The sequence below is a fragment of the Neofelis nebulosa genome, chromosome 15 (assembly GCF_028018385.1).
Source record: "Neofelis nebulosa isolate mNeoNeb1 chromosome 15, mNeoNeb1.pri, whole genome shotgun sequence".
NCBI classification, from domain to species: Eukaryota; Metazoa; Chordata; class Mammalia; order Carnivora; family Felidae; genus Neofelis; species Neofelis nebulosa.
This window is the reverse complement of record NC_080796.1, coordinates 14516137-14535450: the sequence shown is the minus strand read 5'-3', so window position 1 is coordinate 14535450 and position 19314 is coordinate 14516137. Positions and strand designations below refer to the sequence as shown.

Here is a 19314-nt window from a genome sequence, read left to right as displayed (position 1 = left end):
GGGGCTACGAAGTTAGCAGTTTATTGTAGAAGGTCTGGTCAGAGGGAATGGAGGCTTTAACCCGGACACTGTAGTGGAAACAGGAAGCAGTGGTAATATTTCAGTATATTTTATTTTATTTTATTTTATTTTATTTTATTTTTTAAAAAAATTTTTTTTTTCAACGTTTATTTTATTTTTTGGGACAGAGAGAGACAGAGCATGAACGGGGGAGGGACAGAGAGAGAGGGAGACACAGAATCGGAAACAGGCTCCAGGCTCTGAGCCATCAGCCCAGAGCCTGACGCGGGGCTCGAACTCACAGACCGTGAGATCGTGACCTGGCTGAAGTCGGACGCTTAACCGACTGCGCCACCCAGGCGCCCCATATTTCAGTATATTTTAGAGGACTTGACAGAAGGTGGCATGTGGGTGGTGGTAGAGGAGGATGCGTCCAAAGGCATTCCTGGTGTTGTGTGTACCAAATGGACTCAGTCAGCCGCCCAATAGTCTTTCTGGATTGAGAATGGTCGGTGTCTGACAGTCCTTCCATGAGCACAGCATAGTTCCCAGGGTGGAAGACTTGATTTCCCACTAAGCAGAAAGAATACAAAGTGCTGTGGTAAATCACATTATGGAATGAATGGATTCTGTGGGCCAGTGAAGATGTCATCATTACTTACCATACTTCCTGATTTACAACCAGCTTAGAAATGAGTCTACTGAACATAACCTATGTATAAGTTAGAATTCGCTTTATAAAGAAAAATGTAGAAGCTTTACATCTCATTTGTGTTTCCCAGGCCTGTCAGAGAGTTCTCCATGCCAAGAGGAGCCAACACTTTTTGTTACTGTACAAAGGCAAATGTGATTGTCACTGGAGGTAAGGGGATAGTTCATATCATACAGAGATTTTTTACTTGGCAAACAGCGCTCTCCTTGATTAATACGGTGGTCTTCATAAGCCTACAGAATTTTACTCCTAGGAAAACATTTTAGAGAATTAAAAAATTTGCCTAAACCTGTCAGACTTTTTCTTTGTGCCTTCTGGATTTGATGGCACACTTAGAAAGTTCTTCCTTAGCACCAGAATATGTAATATACTTTCTCCTGTATTTACTATAGTTTTTTATTGCCTTATTTATATTTTACCTTCCGACCTTTAATCTCTCTAGAAGTTATTTCAACATGTGAGAGCATGAGTTCCTAGACTGGGTCCCCCAGGGTTTTAAAGGAGTTCTGGAGGCCCCTGAAAGCTAACGACATTTGTGTGTCTATGTGCATTTTTCTGGAAAGGTAGTTCCAAATTTTATCAAATCTTCAATGGGATACATGACCACCAAGGTCAGGGGCCAGTGTTTTAGAGTTAGGAGAAAAGAGGCCAGGGAGCAAGCCTTGAAACACACTAGTATTGAAGGGTTAAGTATGGTGTAATATAGGATACAAGGTCATCTGTGGAGAGTAAGGGAAAGATGATATTATAAGAAGCTTGAAGGGGAAAGTGGAGGATGAAGAGGTTCCTTGAGCCTCAGACTCATCACCTATAACCCTGGGGTGCAGGAGGATGGCTTTGAGCCTGAGCTCTGGAGTCAGACCTTTTGGCTGCAAATCCTGGTTGTCTTTCCAGCAAGTTGTGTGGCCTTGGGGAGTTTAGTTCATTCCTTTAAGCTTCCATCTACTGGAAAGTGAGACTGATAACAGTATCTATTCATAAGATTATATATAAGAATTCAAATTCAAATAAAGTACTTAGCACATAATAAGTGCTCAAAACAAATCTACAAATAATAGTACTAACAATAACAAAACCCACATATGGTGGTGTTTAAGATTAACTGAGATAATGTATGCCTGGCACATAGTTGCTTTTCGATAAGTATTAATTCAATCCATCTATAACACATAGGCAAAGTCATTTTGGCAAACGTATGGGGGTTTTATTGGAATAAAAAGAACTCAGAGGTTCCAGTTAGGAGGCTGTTCCAGAAGTCATGAGTGAGGCGGTGAGGGTCTGAATTGTAGGAGCAATGGAAAAAGAAAAGAGAGAGCCAGTCCCAAAGGCCTGGGAAAGAAACTAGTCATAAAACCTGAAGTAAGAATGGCATTGGGATTAACAAGACGGATCAACCAGCTGCAAGTGTGTAAAGTAGGAGAAACAGAAGAGCAGCAGCTGTATTGTCACCAGAGATCAGGAAGAGGTTGCTTACATGGGAAGGAGAGCAAGCAGATCTCAAGTTTGAACTTAAATGTCACATGTGATTAGACACCCAAGAGGATGCTCCTTTTGGTGATGAAAAAAAGCCTAGTTGGATGTAGGGGATGTGGCGGCCCCAGGCTGCCTACATGTGTGAGAAGAAGAGCTCCTGGGGTACCTCAAGGAGATCGGAGTCACCTTAAGTAAAGATCACATAGACTTGAAAGATGTAAATGAACAAAACAGAAACTCAAACAAACATCAAGAAAATGGCTTATACTGGAGATCTGAACTTTATCAAGGGAAAGAGCAAACAAGATTTTTAAGAAGCAAGCTGTCACCAACAAACGTACCATTTGGTAAATTCTTAGAGCAAAAATATTTATTAAAAGAGCAAAACTGTTCAGTGAGTAATGCAACCTGCTCCTTCAAATTCCTTCCCCCAAAACACACACACCTTTGTTTTCCTATCAAGAGTTTCCTATCATGCCTCAGCCCTGAAGCGCAATATTGATAAGTACAGTCCACCTTTCAACAATGCAGTGGTCAGGGACACTGACCCCCTATAGTAGAAAATCCCTACTTTAAGTGACTCTTAACTCCCACAAAACTTAGCTACCAACAGCCAACTGTTGACTAGAAGCCTTACAGATAACCTAAACAGCTGATTAACACATTCTTTGAATGTTTGATGTATTATACACTGTATTCTTACAATAAAGTAAGCCAGAGAAAAGAAAATGTTATTAAGAAAGTCATAAGGAAGAAAAAAATACATTTATAGTTCCATAGTGTATTTATCAAAAAAAAAAAATCCTCATATAAGTGGACCCACGCAGTTCAAACCTGTGTTGTTCAAGGGTCAACTGTGTAAAGATAGTCACACTGTCTCTGCACACCTGAGTAATCTCCCCCGAGGACATAAAGCTAAAGTTTTCTTCAAGTTTATATTTGAAGTTTATATTGAAATTTGTGCTCAGCTTTGGGCCCTTTCACAACACTTACTTAAAACTAGTTTATGGTTTGAATATTATTTAAAAAAAATATACAGTAGTCTATCGAAAAGCAAAACAAGTAAAAATACTGCACTAAAAGTTAGAAGAGCTGGGTTTAGTCATAACCTGGACACTAACCAACTGTCTGATTTTCAACAATCATGTAATCTCTCCCATTGCTCACTTTCCTTATCTGGTAAACAGAGGAAGTTGAACTACATCAATTCCAAGATTCCCTTGAGCTTAAAATACCCTGATTCTATTGTTTAAGGAAATTCCTGTTCATAGGGAGATAAATTAAAATGTTCTTTGGAAATTTTGGAACCCAGTCTGCTAATTAGGTATTACTCAGTATATAGTCAGAGCTTTGTGTACTCAGAAAACTGAGGCATTAATGCGCCACAGACTTCTAAATTTCAAGCAAGGACATCAAGAAAGCAAAGCATATGTATAAGGAGTCTGCAGAGTAGTATGTGGGAGTCATGGCTTGCACAGGGGGTGAGTTTCCTGATGCTTGGTGGTGATAATTCTCAAAATGAACAAGGATCCAAGTCTGTAAGCTGTGCTAATTGAGGTTATCTTTTATTTTTTTTTTAATTTATTATTTATTTTGAAAAAGACAGAGATGGTGTGAGCAGGGGAGGGGCAGAGAAAGAGGAAGAGAGAGAATCCCACACAAGGCCTCACGCTGTGAGCACAGAGCCCCAAACGGGGCTCAAACTCAGGAACTGTGAGATCATGACCTGAACCGAAACCAACAGTGAGATGCTTAACCCACTGAGCCACCCAGGTGCACTGAGGTTATCCTTTAAAGAGCCCCGCACTGAAGTCTAGAACACATAAGAGAACAAATACTAAGATCACATGTTTTCAAAAAAAGAGGTGATGTCCTTCTTTCACAATTTCTTGATCCCCATTGCCCTTTGCTGAGCCAATGACTGTCTTGGCTTATTCCTTGTGAGGAAATGATGCTGACCACTCATCAGAAGGAGGTAGGGGTGTTCTGGGGATGAGGGCAAGAGCACAGTGGTCCTGGGACAGAGAATAGAACTATCATGGACTCTGTCCCCGCATGGCATGTCTTGAGTTTGGTGAAAATATAGTGGCCTCTATCCTACTTCAACTCAGACCCTCCTCAGGAAACCCTATAAGAAAGTAAAATTGCACAGCTATAGTGAGCTCTGATTCCTAAATTGGATTCTTCTGAAAAGACAAACTGTCACTTCCATCTTAACTCCTTTGAACAGCTCTTTGTTCTCACACAAAATAATAAAAAAATGTAAGAATTGACCAGGTGTCATATATTTTGTAATATTAGATATTTTAATCATTTCTGAGGGGGAAAAAACACAAACGTGTTTGGTAAAGTTCTGGAACTCAAACCACTTCAGTGTTTATGGAATACGGTATTTGACCTTCATTATAACCTCAGTGGTCATTATATTATAAGATGCCCATCTATGGCTTTGAAATCTTATTAATTATAGGTTTTCTAGCTTTCTTACAAAACCAAAACATCTAGCAGTATGACTGACAGGCAACTGATACTTTTCACCATGCAAAATTTATTAAATTGTCACAGTTACAGAGCTTCTATTAGTAGAAAATGCAATTCCTCAATAACTGAAAACACGTTTTCCTCAGGAGAATACTCTTGTTGATTAGTGACTCAGCCAAGCACATTGCTAAATGTACTGTATGTACCAGCTGACGACTCAAAATATACTATGAAAGCAGCTTTGCTAGGCATAGTTGAATGTGTGAAATATGCAGGGACATTTGATGAGCTTGAAAAAATAGAAGCTCTTGCAGGGAGGTAAAAAAAAAAGCCAAACCAGGACAAGGTATTTACAAAAACAGAACAAAACAAATAAAAAAATTGCAAACTTCCTGAGCATTGTTGTAGTGACCATGAAGAATTTTTTTTTAAAGCTAATATCCATCTCTATTGGCATTTTAAGAGCTAAACTCCTACTTTGGAAGTTCCAGTGTATAAAAACAATTCTCTGCCATCCAAGATAACTTGGAGGCTCTGCATGCACTTGTTAATATTTCATTCAACAAATATTTCTTGCACAGCTTTACAGACTAGGCATTATGTGTCATAGAGATCAGGTTGTATTTTAACCTTCTAGAATTCTAAATTTAATCATACAAATAAGACATATTAATACATAACTATAATACAACATGGATCATGAGTCAACAGATTAATAATCGTAACAATAACAATACAGATTAAGCACTGTAGACATTTAGAGCTTAGTATCATGTCCCTTTCTGATCATTCTGGCTCCAAATAACCACCACACAGACCACATAAGGATTCCATTACTATCAATAAAAAACAAACCCAACTGGAAGACTCTGGTAGCACACAATGGGTTTCTTTCATAATGCACACTGGACAAAGCTCTTCGTTTGCCACATTTCTCAAGTCATAATCTTTTATTGTATCCTTCTTCCTGTGTCATACAAGTCACAGATTTTCTTCTGAGGATAGCCCGGCTTCATCCTCCAGGAGTGGTAAAGCCCAACTACCTGTGGGCCTGAGGCTCAGGTTCTGAACATACTTGCCAATGAAACGAGAAAGCAAGCAAAATACTGCATTATAGGAATTATTCAGTATGAATCATATAGCTGATAATCTGGAGTTTTTCTCATTACCTTTACAAATTCCTGGTTGCTCTGTACTCTCACTGTAGTAATCCCCTCCCTCCACAGCACACAATCATAACACTTTAGAATGGGAAGGAATCTTGGGAAATCAAAATTTTGCAGATAAGGAAATTGAGGCCCCAGAAAAGAGAATGGTTTGCCTCAATTCATCATGCAACTGGTCGTCTCGGAAACCTGAGCTCGAGTCAGTCCTCTTTGCTCCCAGCCCCTTTTTGCAACCCCTGGACCACAGCAATCTGGTTGACACAGTCTCTCCCTCCCTTGCTTTTCTCTCTGCATTGAGCCAGCTCATCTCATCAAGAGTGAGGCATTTGGATCCACTGACTCACCAGCTGAAATAGGAGCTTGCTAAAGGAAAGAAAATCCTATCTTTGTATGTGGCCTTATCTAAATCACTGTGGAAAAAAAAAAGGAAGAGAGAAACTAAAATAAATGAAAAATAACAAAAGAACAAGGAATTAACCCTTTATGACCCATAATATATCATTTATAGTAGAAAATCCTACCTTCAGATTTGAAATATTTTCTATGAATGCTTACTTTACCTCCAGATCGTTCATGCTTGCCTTAGTGGTTCTACTAGATTATAAACTCTCAAGAGCAGGACATGTTTTGTATCACTGTGAATGCATTCTTCTCTCTCCCCCCCAAACATTTTATATAAAATACATTGCACATGACAGCGATTTCGAAGAAGAAGAATAGAGTCGTAGTAATATTCCCCTCATAGTCCAGGAACTGTTCAGATTATCCATGTATGACCCCATTTAATATCACAATAAGGTTATGACGAAAGTTCCAGTCATCCCTGATATATATACAGATGAGAAAACCCAGATATAGAGAGATGAAGTCACTTACTTAAAGCCATAAGGCTAGTGAGTGATAGAGTCAGGTTTCAAATCAAGGTAGACTTTCCCCACATACATATTTTGTAAGCACTCCCTGAGTGACTCTACTAGCCAATTCATTCGCTTAGCAAACATGTATTAAGCACTTACTATTTGTCAAACCCTGCTGTAAATGAGAAATATAAGACTCACCAGATAATGAGTAAACAGATATTTAAGCAAAAAATAATAATAATAATAATTAAATAGGGTTTGTGCTATAAACAAAACATGAAGAAAACAACCTAAGAATGGGGAAGAAATCCTAACACCATCTGAGGCTGGGGACAGTGATCAGGGGCATCTTTAGGGAGGATGTGTTGGAAATAAGTTCTAGAAGGTATAAGTTTTGGTCTTCTGAAAAAGACTTTCAGTAGGGTCAGTATCTAGAATTTTTTCAACATCTAACAAAATGCCAAGCATGAAGTAATTTCTTAAGATTTTTTTTTGTTGTTAATAAGAGCAACATGGAAGTTTTAAATTTAACAAAACATCCCCCTTACCCACTTAAAATATCTTGGTCACCGTCTTGGTCAGCTTAGGCTACCATAACAAAATACTATAGGCTGGAATGTTTAAACAACAGAAATTTATTTTGTCAGTTTTAGAGGTTGGAAGTCCAAGATCAAAGTACCAGCATGGTCAATGTCTAGTGAGAGCTCTCTTGCTGGCCAGCCCATGGCCATTTTTTTCCCTCTATCCTCACATGGCAAAGAGAGAGAAAGAGAGAGAGAGAGCATGAGAGCTAGCTCTCTGGTGTCTCTCCTTATAAGAACAGTAATCCCATCATTGGGGCCCAACTCTCAAAACTTCATTTTAACCTAATTATCTCCCAAAGACCCCATTTCCAAATACCATCACATTGGGGGTCAAGGCTTCACCATAAGAATTCTGGGGAGACATGATTCAATTCATACCAGCTGCCTGAGAAATAGAAGGTAAGAGTCAATTGTGCCCTGAGACTTTTCAGCCTGTCTCTACTAAGATTCCATAACCCAACGACTTCTGGAGTGGAAGGAATCAGGCGAACATTCAACAAAGATTTATTTTTGTTTGGATACATGTTTTCCCAGTCTTGTGCCACTTGATAGTTAAACTTCTGAGCTAGGATTCAGCATCCCAAAGTTGAAGTTGTGGAAGTTGTTCAATAAATATTTGAACTCCCACTGTAGATTACACACTTGAGATACTATGATAAAAAAGAAAAAGTTCTGCCCTCGAGTGGATGGTAGAGAAAAATGAATAATTAATTATAAAACATGCTGGGGCAGGGAACACATAGGCAGGGGCACTTGGTTTTAAAGAATATGAAGACATTTTGAAATATTCTTGGAGGTAAAGTATGCTAAGATTTGAAGAATGGATTGGAATACTCAAAGGAGAGAAAGAAAATACTATGTTCCTTTTTCTTTTTATGGAACCTGGCAAAATAATCATAGAATTATGAAAACATTTGTGTCTATAACATTTCTTTGGTCTATAAATGTTGAGCTGGTAAGTTATCTAATTCTCCTCCCTAACTGACTGGTGTGGGTAAGTGTATTTCCATAAAAAAATCCAATATATATCAGCAAATTCATCCTGTGGGTGGCCAAATATGTGATACCTGATTAACTAACATGACCACTTTGAATTTTGTATTTTTTAATACACAAATTGTGTCTTATATAACTTATATATAAATTATACCTTAAGTTATAGTGTTATTGTAGAATCTTATTTTTCTAGTGCCCTGAAGGTCCTTGATAATAAATTATCAAGAATGTGCCATAATATTCCTAATGTGATACTATTTTCTGATATGTGATTCTGGACAAATCACACTTAAATCATTAAAGTAAAGTAAATCATTTAATTGAAAATCACTTAATATGTAGGAGTTAGTTTCTTTTCTGATATAAGAGAGTTGGATTATATATTCCTAGTGTTCCAACTTGAAATTCTTTGATGATTTTATATGACTCAAAATGACATTTAATTATTTGTGAAATAGGACATCCAATATATTAAAAATATTCTGTATTTGGGGGGCAACTGGGTGGCTCAGTTGGCTAAGGGTCCAACTCTTGATTTCCACTCAGGTTATGATCTTGTAGTTCATGAGTTCGAGCCCTGAATAAGGCTTTGCACTCTCAGCATGGAGCCTACTGGGGATTCTCTGTCTCTGTCTCTCTCTCTTTGTTCCTCCCCTACGCATTCTCTCCTCTCTCTCTCTCTCTCTCTCTCTCTCTCTCTCTCTCTCTCTAAAATAAATAAGCTTAATAAAATAAAAATATTCTATATTTCGTAAACTATTATACATGGTTCAGGTTGCTTGTTTAAAATAATTAGATTACAACTACGCATTAGTTTAGATAATGCTGTAACAAATAAATTGTCACAGACTTTGAGTCTGGAGTTCTCTCTTGTCCAGCAAGAGAGTGGACACAAAATTGAATACGAGAGAGGCTAATGTCCAGGAGGATACAAGAACCCTGAGTAAGGATCTTTGCTCGGTATTTATTAGGATCAGAAGGCTTAAAAATGTGATGGACAATAAAACAGTGATCATTAAAGAGACAACAAAACAGTGGTCATTAACTCATGTGTGTGAGAAAAAGGGGGTTTTAAAGGTATGAGGTGTTAGGTGTTACGATCAATACAAATCAAAGTCCTGGCACTGAGCACATGGCCATTTACTACAGGCACCAGGTCCTGTATCTGTTTATATTAACTTTTCTAGGTGCTAAGAAAATAGAACATACTACCTCTGGGTTAACAAGTATTTTTGTTGTTAACTAGCTCTCAGCGCTTTCACCTTGCTGCAGCAGCTTTCCACCTCTATCTGTTCTTGGACAGTTTCCTCCTGTGCAAGGGGCTTTCCACTCTGCTCTATCCTTTGTTATACTCTGGAGGCACTTTTACCCTGTGGCAGCTTTCCACTCTAAGCCTTGTTAACCCATTGGTGCAAGGTCAGAGAATTCTTAAACTTATTCCTTACAATAAATCCTAAAATGTATAATGACTCAAGCAAAATGGAAATGTATTTCTCTTACTCATGTCAAATCTGATATCAATTCTCTTAGTTCACTGGCTTAAAGTCAGTAATCTGATCACACCTAACTGCTAGAGAGTCTGGGAAATATAGTCCAGCTGTGTACCCAGTAAGAGACAATAAGAGTTGGTAAACAACTAGCTAGTCTTTACCATAAAAGTGGATGTGTGTGTGTATGCATATGATAATAAAATTTTATTAGATTTTAATTTTTAAGATCATCAGAATTCTAATAGACCATGGGTAAAGTATATGATCAAATAATTCATAGGAGGAGATACAATAGCAGATATACGTGGGAGAAAAAATTCAGCAGCATCAGTTGTCATATAAATTAAATAAAAACATGGTGTCATTTTAGACATTAAAATAGCAAACATTTTAAATTGTGATAAAATCCATTTTCTGGCCCAAATTTGATGAAACTGGTATAATCATATATAGTTGATGGCTTTGGAATTTGGTATGACCATTTTAGAAAACAACCTAACACTATGGAAATTTATCCTCAATAACAATATCCAAAAGAAGAAAAAAAATACGTAAGTTGCTGAATAAAGTGAAAGACTAGAATTAGCAGGAACATTTATTGATAGGAAATGTTAAAAAATGATGATGTAGCAGCCAAAATGATAATTATGAAGGTGTGGACCTGTGCTTCTCCACAAATGCAAAAAAAAAATGGTGTGTGTGTGTGTGTGTGTATAATTTGAATTATTTGAACATATAAAATTTGTATTTTACAAAAGGGTACAAATTTCCAGTGATAAGATGAATAAGTTCTGGGGATATAAAGTCTACATGGTGACTATAGTTAACAGTATTGTAGAGTTGAAAGTTATGAAGACAGCAAATCTTAAAAAGTTCTGACGACAAGGAAAAAAGGTAACTGTGAGGTGGTCATGTGTTAACTAACCTCACTTTGCAATATATACTTATATCACATAATCATGTTGCATACCTTAAACTCACACAATGTTGTATGTCAATTATATTTCAATAACCCTGGGAAAAAAAAACAGAAAGCAACTTGCCTTGTAATCCCCACATATAATAACACGGTTGGTCTTTCCCTGCATTCAAGATAGCATGCTGTGATTTCTTGGTAAAAATACATTTTAAAACACAGTGATTTTTTTTATTTTGGAAACATACTATATTTTTTAAATGTGTATATCAAAGATAAAAGTTAGTAATAGTGATTTTTTGTTGTTGAGAAATGGTAATCTAAATACCCGCTAAAAATAATTCAACGCATTTCAATACGAATGGAAAAGTGTTTTCCTTAACTCTGAAAATAAAAAGTTTATTTTTAAAAAAGAGGGAGAAAACAGTTAGCAGTGATTATCTATAGGGAGGTGAAGTAGGGATTCTGAGGGAAAAGAAGACATTTTTGACAAAATTATAGTCTTTTGTGTTGTTAAATCTTTTACCGTGTACGCATATGATTTTAACAATTAAAAAATAGTATGTATGCTATGATAGTAAGTATGTGTAAATTATAGATGCTTATGGATATGTGCTAGAAGGGAAGATGGAGACAGGAAAACAGTTGATTTTGTTATAATGGTAGAGATTATGTGCAATTTTCCTCTTCCTCTCAATGTGAAGACAAAAGAGCATCTGTTTAAAATACCTTGGGAAGTAAATAAAATATAAATAATACATTAATGCATGAATGAGTGGGAAAGTACTGAATCAAGAAAAGGACTCATAAAATATTTATAAGAATTCACATTCGTGTGTGTAAATACAATTATTGCAAAACAGCCTGACAGGAGGAAGTGGCCCTAAAGCAAGCCTGGCCTCTTAGCAAGTCAATCATAGACGGCATCCTGGAAGAAGCAGAATGTGATTTGGTATTAGAAGGATGAGAAGGATATGATTGAGTGAGAGGCACTTTTTAAACTTTGACCAGCTGTCCGTACAGCTGTCTGTATCCCTGAAAAAACAAATAACCTCCTCATGTCCTCCTTGTTAGGAGATGACAAGGTACTCCGGTTGTGGCATCCCAACATCAGCACCAAGCCGGTGGGGAAACTTGTGGGGCACATGTTCAGTGTCACCGAGATCGTAACCAATGAGAAAGATCAACACATCATCAGTCTTTCCTCTGCAAAGGTAACAGAAAACAACATAAATGAAATAGACCGTTTTTTCCCCTTAAAATCAGCCACTGGAAAATCTAGAACACATACAGTTTTTGACTGAAATAGCTGCTTGTCACTGAGAAAAATACTGTCGATGTGGAGAAGGAAATGATGAGCCACTGTTCTGTTTCTGCTGATGAGAGCATGTAAAAGAATATGATTAAATATAAGCGTTAAAGGAAGGTCGTGCTGGAAAGAGAGCAGGCATGGCTCTCCTGTTGCAGACAGGACATCATCAGCAAAGACAGAAAGCATGATGGTTCTGTTGCTGTTATTACACATTGTCTTAAATGTTCTAATCAATGTGCTAAAATAAGGAAAAAGGAGTTACGAATATTAGATATATAATGACTGAGTCATTATATTTGCAAATAATAATGAATACCTCCTCAAAAAATACAACAAAATCAGGTCTTAAATTTTTTATTTTTTTAATTATTTTATGTTTATGTTTATTTTATTTTATTTTATTTTTATTTTTTAATTATAATAATTGGAATTTATTTGCCTGCTGATTAAACACATAGACCAAATATATATGTATGTTGTCTGTGTAAGACAGTTGGGGGAAATGAGAATACTAACTGGATATTTATTTATTTATTTTTAAATATATGAAATTTATTGTCAAATTGGTTTCCATACAACACCCAGTGCTCATCCCAACAGATGCCCTCCTCTATACCCATCACCCACCCTCCCCTCCCTCCCACCCCCCATCAGCCCTCAGTTAGTTCTCAGTTTTTAAGAGTCTCTTATGCTTTCGCTCTCTCCCACTCTAACCTCTTTTTTTTCCTTCCCCTCCCCCATGGGTTCCTGTTAAGTTTCTCAGGCTCCACGTAAGAGTGAACACATATGGTATCTGTCTTTCTCTGTATGGCGTATTTCACTTAGCATCACACTCTCCAGTTCCATCCACGTTGCTACAAAGGGCCATATTTCGTTCTTTCTCATTGCCCTGTAGTACTCCATTGTGTATACAAACCACAATTTCTTTATCCATTCATCAGTTGATGGACATTTAGGCTCTTTCCACAATTTGGCTATTGTTGAGAGTGCTGCTATAAACATTGGGGTACAAGTGCCCCTATGCATCAGTACTCCTGTGTCCCTTGGGTACATTCCTAGCAGTGCTATTGCTGGGTCATAGGGTAGAACTATTTTTAATTCTTTGAGGAACCTCCACATGGTTTTCCAGAGTGGCTGCATCAGTTTGCATTCCCACCAACACTGCAAGAGGGTTCCTGTTTCTCCACATCCTCGCCAGCATCTATAGTCTCCTGATTTGTTCATTTTGGCCACTCTGACTGGTGTGAGGTGATATCTAAGTGTGGTTTTGATTTGTATTTCCCTGATGATGAGCGACATTGAGCATCTTTTCATGTGCCTGTTGGACATCTGGATGTCCTCTTTAGAGAAGTGTCTATTCATGTTTTATGCCCATTTCCTCACTGGATTATTTGTCTTTCGGGTGTGGAGTTTGGTGAGCTCTTTATAGATTTTGGATACTAGTCCTTTGTCCGATATGTCATTTGCAAATATCTTTTCCCATTCCGTTGGTTACCTTTTAGTTTTGTTGGTTGTTTCCTTTGCTGTGCAGAAGCTTTGTATCTTTTTTTTTTTAATTGTTTTTTTTTTTAACGTTTATTTATTTTTGAGACAGAGAGAGAGACAGAGCATGAACGGGGGAGGGGCAGAGAGAGAGGGAGACACAGAACCGGAAGCAGGCTCCAGGCTCTGGGCCATCAGCCCAGAGCCCGACGCGGGGCTCGAACTCACGGACCGTGAGATCGTGACCTGAGCTGAAGTCGGACGCTTAACCGACTGAGCCACCCAGGCGCCCCCAGAAGCTTTGTATCTTGATGAGGTCCCAATAGTTCATTTTTGCTTTTAATTCCCTTGCCTTTGGGGATGTGTCAAGTAAGAAATTGCTACGACTGTGGTCAGAGAGGTCTTTTCCTACTTTCTCCTCTAGGGATTTGATGGTTTCCTGTCTCACATCCAGGTCCTTTATCCATTTTGAGTTTATTTTTGTGAATGGTGTGAGAAAGTGGTCTAGTTTCAACCTTCTGCATGTTGCTGTCCAGTTCTCCCAGCATCATTTGTTAAAGAGACTGTCTTTTTTCCATTGGATATTCTTTCCTGCTTTGTCAAAGATGAGTTGGCCATACTTTTGTGGGTCCCACTTTGGAGTCTCCATTCTATTCCATTGGTCTATGTGTCTGTTTTTGTGCCAATACCATGCTGTCTTGATGATGACAGCTTTGTAGTAGAGGCTAAAGTCCGGGATTGTGATGCCTCCTGCTTTGGTCTTCTTCTTCAAAATTACTTTGGCTATTCGGGGCCTTTTGTGGTTCCATATGAATTTTAGGATTGGTTGTTCTAGCTTGGAGAAGAATGCTGATGCACTTTTGATTGGGATTGCATTGAATGTGTAGATAGTTTTGGGTAGTATTGACATTTTGACAATATTTATTTTTCCAACCCATGAGCACGGAATGTTTTTCCATTTCTTTATATCTTCTTCAATTTCCTTCATAAGCTTTCTATAGTTTTCAGCATACAGATCTTTTACAAGTTTGCTTAGGTTTATTCCTAGGTATTTTATGCTTCTTCGTGCAATCGTGAATGGGATCAGTTTCTTTATTTGTCTTTCTGTTGCTTCATTATTAGTGTATAAGAATGCAACTGATTTCTGTACATCGATTTTGTATCCTGCAAGTTTGCTGAATTCATGTATCAGTTCTAGCAGACTTTTGGTGGAGTCTATCGGATTTTCCATGTATAATATCGTGTCATCTGCAAAAAGTGTAAGCTTAACTGCAGCTTTGCCAATTTTGATGCCTTTGATTTCCTTTTTTTGTCTGATTGCTGATGATAGCACTTCCAACACTATGTTAAACAACAGCGGTAAGAGTGGACATCTCTGTCGTGTTCCTGATCTCAGGGGGAAAGCTCTCAGTTTTTCCCCATTGAGGATGATGTTAGCTGTGGGCTTTTCATAAATGGCTTTTATGATGTTTAAGTATGTTCCTTCTATCCCGACTTTCTGGAGGGTTTTTATTAACAAACGATGCTGAATTTTGTCAAATGCTTTTTCTGCATTGATTGATGGGATCATATGGTTCTTATCTTTTCTTTTATTAATGTGATGTATCAAGTTGATTGATTTGTGAATGTTGAACCAGTCCTGCATCCCAGGAATGAATCCCACTTGATCATGGTGAATAATTCTTTTTATATGCTGTGGAATTCGATTTGCTAGTATCTTATTGAGAATTTTTGCATGCATATTCACCAGGGATATTGGCCTGTAGTTCTCTTTTTTTACTGGGTCTCTGTCTGGTTTAGGAATCAAAGTAATGCTGGCTTCATAGAATGAGTCTGGAAGTTTTCCTTCCCTTTCTATTTTTTGGAACAGCTTGAGAAGGATAGGTATTATCTCTGCTTTAAACGTCTGGTAGAACTCCCCTGGGAAGCCATCTGGTCCTGGACTCTTATTTGTTGGGAGATTTTTGATAACTCATTCAATTTCTTCGCTGCTTATGGGTCTGTTCAAGCTTTCTATTTCCTCCTGATTGAGTTTTGGAAGTGTGTGGTGTTTAGGAATTTGTCCATTTCTCCCAGGTTGTCCACTTTATTGGCATATAGTTTTTCATAGTATTCCCTGATAATTGCTTGTATTCCTGAGGGATTAGTTGTAATAATTCCATTTTCATTCATGATTTTATCTATTTGGGTCATCTCCCTTTTCTTTTTGAGAAGCCTGGCTAAAGGTTTATCAATTTTGTTTATTCTTTCAAAAAACCAACTCTTGGTTTCATTGGTCTGCTCTACAGTTTTTTTATATTCTATATTGTTTATTTCTGCTCTGATCTTTATTATTTCTCTTCTGCTGGGTGTAGGGTTTCTTTGCTGTTCTGCTTCTATTTCCTTTAGGTGTGCTATTAGATTTTGTATTGGGATTTTTCTTGTTTCTTGAGATAGGCCTGGATTGCAATGTATTTTCCTCTCAGGACTGCCTTCGCTGCATCCCAAATCGTTTGGATTGTTGTGTTTTCATTTTCGTTTGTTTCCATATATTTTTTAATTTTTGCTCTAATTGCCTGGTTGACCCATTCATTATTTAGTAGGATGTTCTTTAAACTCCATGCTTTTGGAGGTTTTCCAGACTTTTTCCTGTGGTTGATTTCAAGCTTCATAGCATTGTGGTCTGAAAGTATGCATGGTATGATCTCAATTCTTGTATACTTATGAAGGGCTGTTTTGTGACTCAGTATGTGATCTATCTTGGAAAATGTTCCATGTGCACTGGAGAAGAAAGTATATTCTGTTGCTTTGGAATAAAGAATTCTAAATATATCTGTGAAGTCCATCTGATCCAATGTATCATTCAGGGCCCTTGTTTCTTTATTGACTGTGTGTCTAGATGATCTATACATTTCTGTAAGTGGGGTGTTAAAGTCTCCTGCAATTACCACATTTTTATCAATAAGGTTGCTTATGTTTGTGAGTAATTGTTTTATATATTTGGGAGCTCCCGTATTTGGCACATAGACATTTATAATTGTTAGCTCTTTCTGATGGATAGACCCTGTAATTATTATATAATGTCCTTCTTCATCTCTTGTTACAGCTTTTAATTTGAAGTCTGGTTTGTCTGATATAAGTATGGCTACTCCAGCTCTCTTTTGACTTCCAGTAGCATGATAAATAGTTCTCCATCCCCTCACTTTCAATCTGAAGGTGTCCTCAGGTCTAAAATGAGTCTCTAAAATGAGTAGACAGCAAATAGATGGGTCTTGTTTTTTTATCCATTCTGAAACCCTATGTCTTTTGACTGGTGCATTTAGTCCATTTACATTCAGTGCTTTATAGAAAGATTTGAGTTTAGAGTCATTGTGATGTCTGTAGGTTTCATGCTTGTAGCAATGTCTCTGGTACTTTGTCTCACAGGATCCCCCTTAGGATCTTGTAGGGCTGGTTTAATGGTGATGAATTCCTTCAGTTTTTATTTGTTTGGGAAGACCTTTATCTCTCCTTCTATTCTAAATGACAGACTTGCTGGATAAAGAATTCTCGGCTGCATATTTTTTCTGTTCATCACATTGAAGATTTCCTCCATTCCTTTCTGGCCTGCCAAGTTTCAGTAGAGATCTGTCACGAGTCTTATCAGTCTCCTTTTATATGTTAGAGCATGTTTATCCCTAGCTGCTTTCAGAATTTTCTCTTTATCCTTGTATTTTGCCAGTTTCACTATGATATGTCGTGCAGAAGATCAACTCAAGTTACGTCTGAAGGGAGTTCTCTGTGCCTCTTGGATTTCAATGCCTTTTTCCTTCCCCAGATCAGGGAAGTTCTCAGCTATTATTTCTTCAAGTACATCTTCAGCACCTTTCCCTCTCTCTTCCTCCTCTGGAATACCAATTATTTCTCTTTAGTGTATCATTTAGTTCTCTAATTTTCCCCTCATACTCCTGGATTTTTGTATCTTTCTTTTTCTCAGCTTCCTCTTTTTCCATAATTTTATCTTCTAGTTCACCTATTCTCTCTTCTGCCTCTTCAATCCGAGCTGTGGTTGTCTCCATTTTATTTTGCAGCTCATTTATAGCATTTTTTAGCTCCTCCTGGCTGTTCCTTAGTCCCTTGATCTCTATAGCAATAGATTCTCTGCTTTCCTCTATACTGTTTTCAAGCCCAGTGATTAATTTTATGACTATTATTCTAAATTCACTTTCTGTTATATTGTTTAAATCCTTTTTGATCAGTTTGTTAGCTGTCGTTATTTCCTGGAGATTCTTTTGAGGGGAATTCTTCCCTTTAGTCATTTTGGATAGTCCCTGGAGTGGTGTGGAACTGTGGGGCACTTCCCCTGTGCTCTCTTGAATAACTTGCGTTGGTGGCCTGGGCTGCAGTCAGACCTGACGTCTGCCCCCAGCCCACCACTGGGGCCACAGTCAGACTGGTGTGTACCTTCTCTTCCCCTCTCCTAGGGGCAGGATTCAGTGTGGGGTGGCGTGGCCCATCTGGGCTACTTGCACACTGCCAGGCTTGTGGTGCTGGGGATCTTGTGTATTAGCTGGGGTGGATCGGCAAGGTGCACAGGGGCGGGAGGGGCAGGCTCAGCTCGCTTTTCCTTTGGTGATCCACTTCAGGAGGGGCCCTGGGGCACTGGGAGGGAGTCAGACCCACCACTGGAGAGATGGATCTGCAGAAGCTCAGCGTTGGGTGTTTTCTCGGTGCAAGCAAGTTCCCTGACAGGAACTGGTTCCCTTGGGGATTTTGGCTGGGGGATGGGCAAGGGAGATGGCACTGGCGAGTGCCTTTGTTCCCCACCAAGCTGAGCTCTGTTGTCCGGGTTCAACAACTCTCCCTCCTGTTGTCCTCCAGCCCTCCTGCTCTCCGAGCAGAGCTGTTAGCTTATAACTTTCCAGATGTTAAGTCCCGCTTGCTGTCCGAACATACTCCGTCCAGCCCCTCCACTTTTGCAAGCCAGGCTCAGGGGCTCTGCTTCACCGGCGGGCTGCCCCTCTGCCCCGGCTCCCTCCCGCCAGTCTGTGTAGCACGCACCGCCTCTCCACCCTTCCTACCCTCTTCTGTGAGCCTCTGGTCTACACTTGGCTCCAGAGAATCCATTCTGCTCGTCTTCTGGTGGTTTTCTGGGTTATTTAGGCAGGTGTGGGTGGAATCTAAGTGATCAGCAGGACGCCGTGAGCCCAGCGTCCTCCTACACCGCCATCTTCCTCCTCTCAGGTCTTAAATTTTTTAAATTGAAGATAGTTGACACACAAAATCAGTTTAAAATTTTAAGAGCAGATTGTTCGGTAAGGTGGTTTGTGACAATAGCAATTTCTAAAAAATAAATAAATTTCTATGTAAGAGCAATAACCACAATGGTCAAAGAGATAGCATTCACGAGAGCAAAATTGTGAAATACCTAGAAATAATCTTAACAAGCGATATTCACCATTAATATTAAGATAATTAGGTTTTTCTGAAGTACTTTTATTGAAGAACATGATCAAAGGTATATGCTATGTTTTCTGCATGGCAATAGGGTACTATAAAAGATATTCTCCATCAAATTGAACAATTTTTAATGCTATTATTTTTTAATGCATTCATGATTATTTTAAGCATCAGTTTGCGGTTTAGTGTTAATGTCAAAATACTGATATACAAGAGTATCTTAGAAACTTTGGAAAATATCATTATAAGCCAGCATTTCTTCCTCTGTCAGATATTAACACATACTCTTTTTTTATTTTTTAATGTTTATTTATTTTTGAGAGAGAGACAGACAGAGCATGAATGCGGGAGGGGCAGACACAGAGGGAGACACAGAATCCTCAACAGGCTCCAGGCTCTGAGCTGTCAGCCTAGAGCCCAATGT

General features: G+C 38.4%; 1 protein-coding gene across 2 annotated transcripts in view; it reads left to right on the top strand.

Annotated features, from left to right (window-relative positions):
* The window catches only part of WDR64 (WD repeat domain 64), a 145974-nt gene that overhangs the window by 56737 nt on the left and 69923 nt on the right, over nt 1-19314 (top strand). For both annotated transcript variants that reach the window (XM_058701713.1, XM_058701714.1), the window contains 2 exons: nt 783-862; nt 11753-11892. In XM_058701713.1, the coding sequence (XP_058557696.1) occupies nt 783-862; nt 11753-11892 (220 nt within the window). The remainder of the gene's footprint in view (nt 1-782; nt 863-11752; nt 11893-19314) is intronic.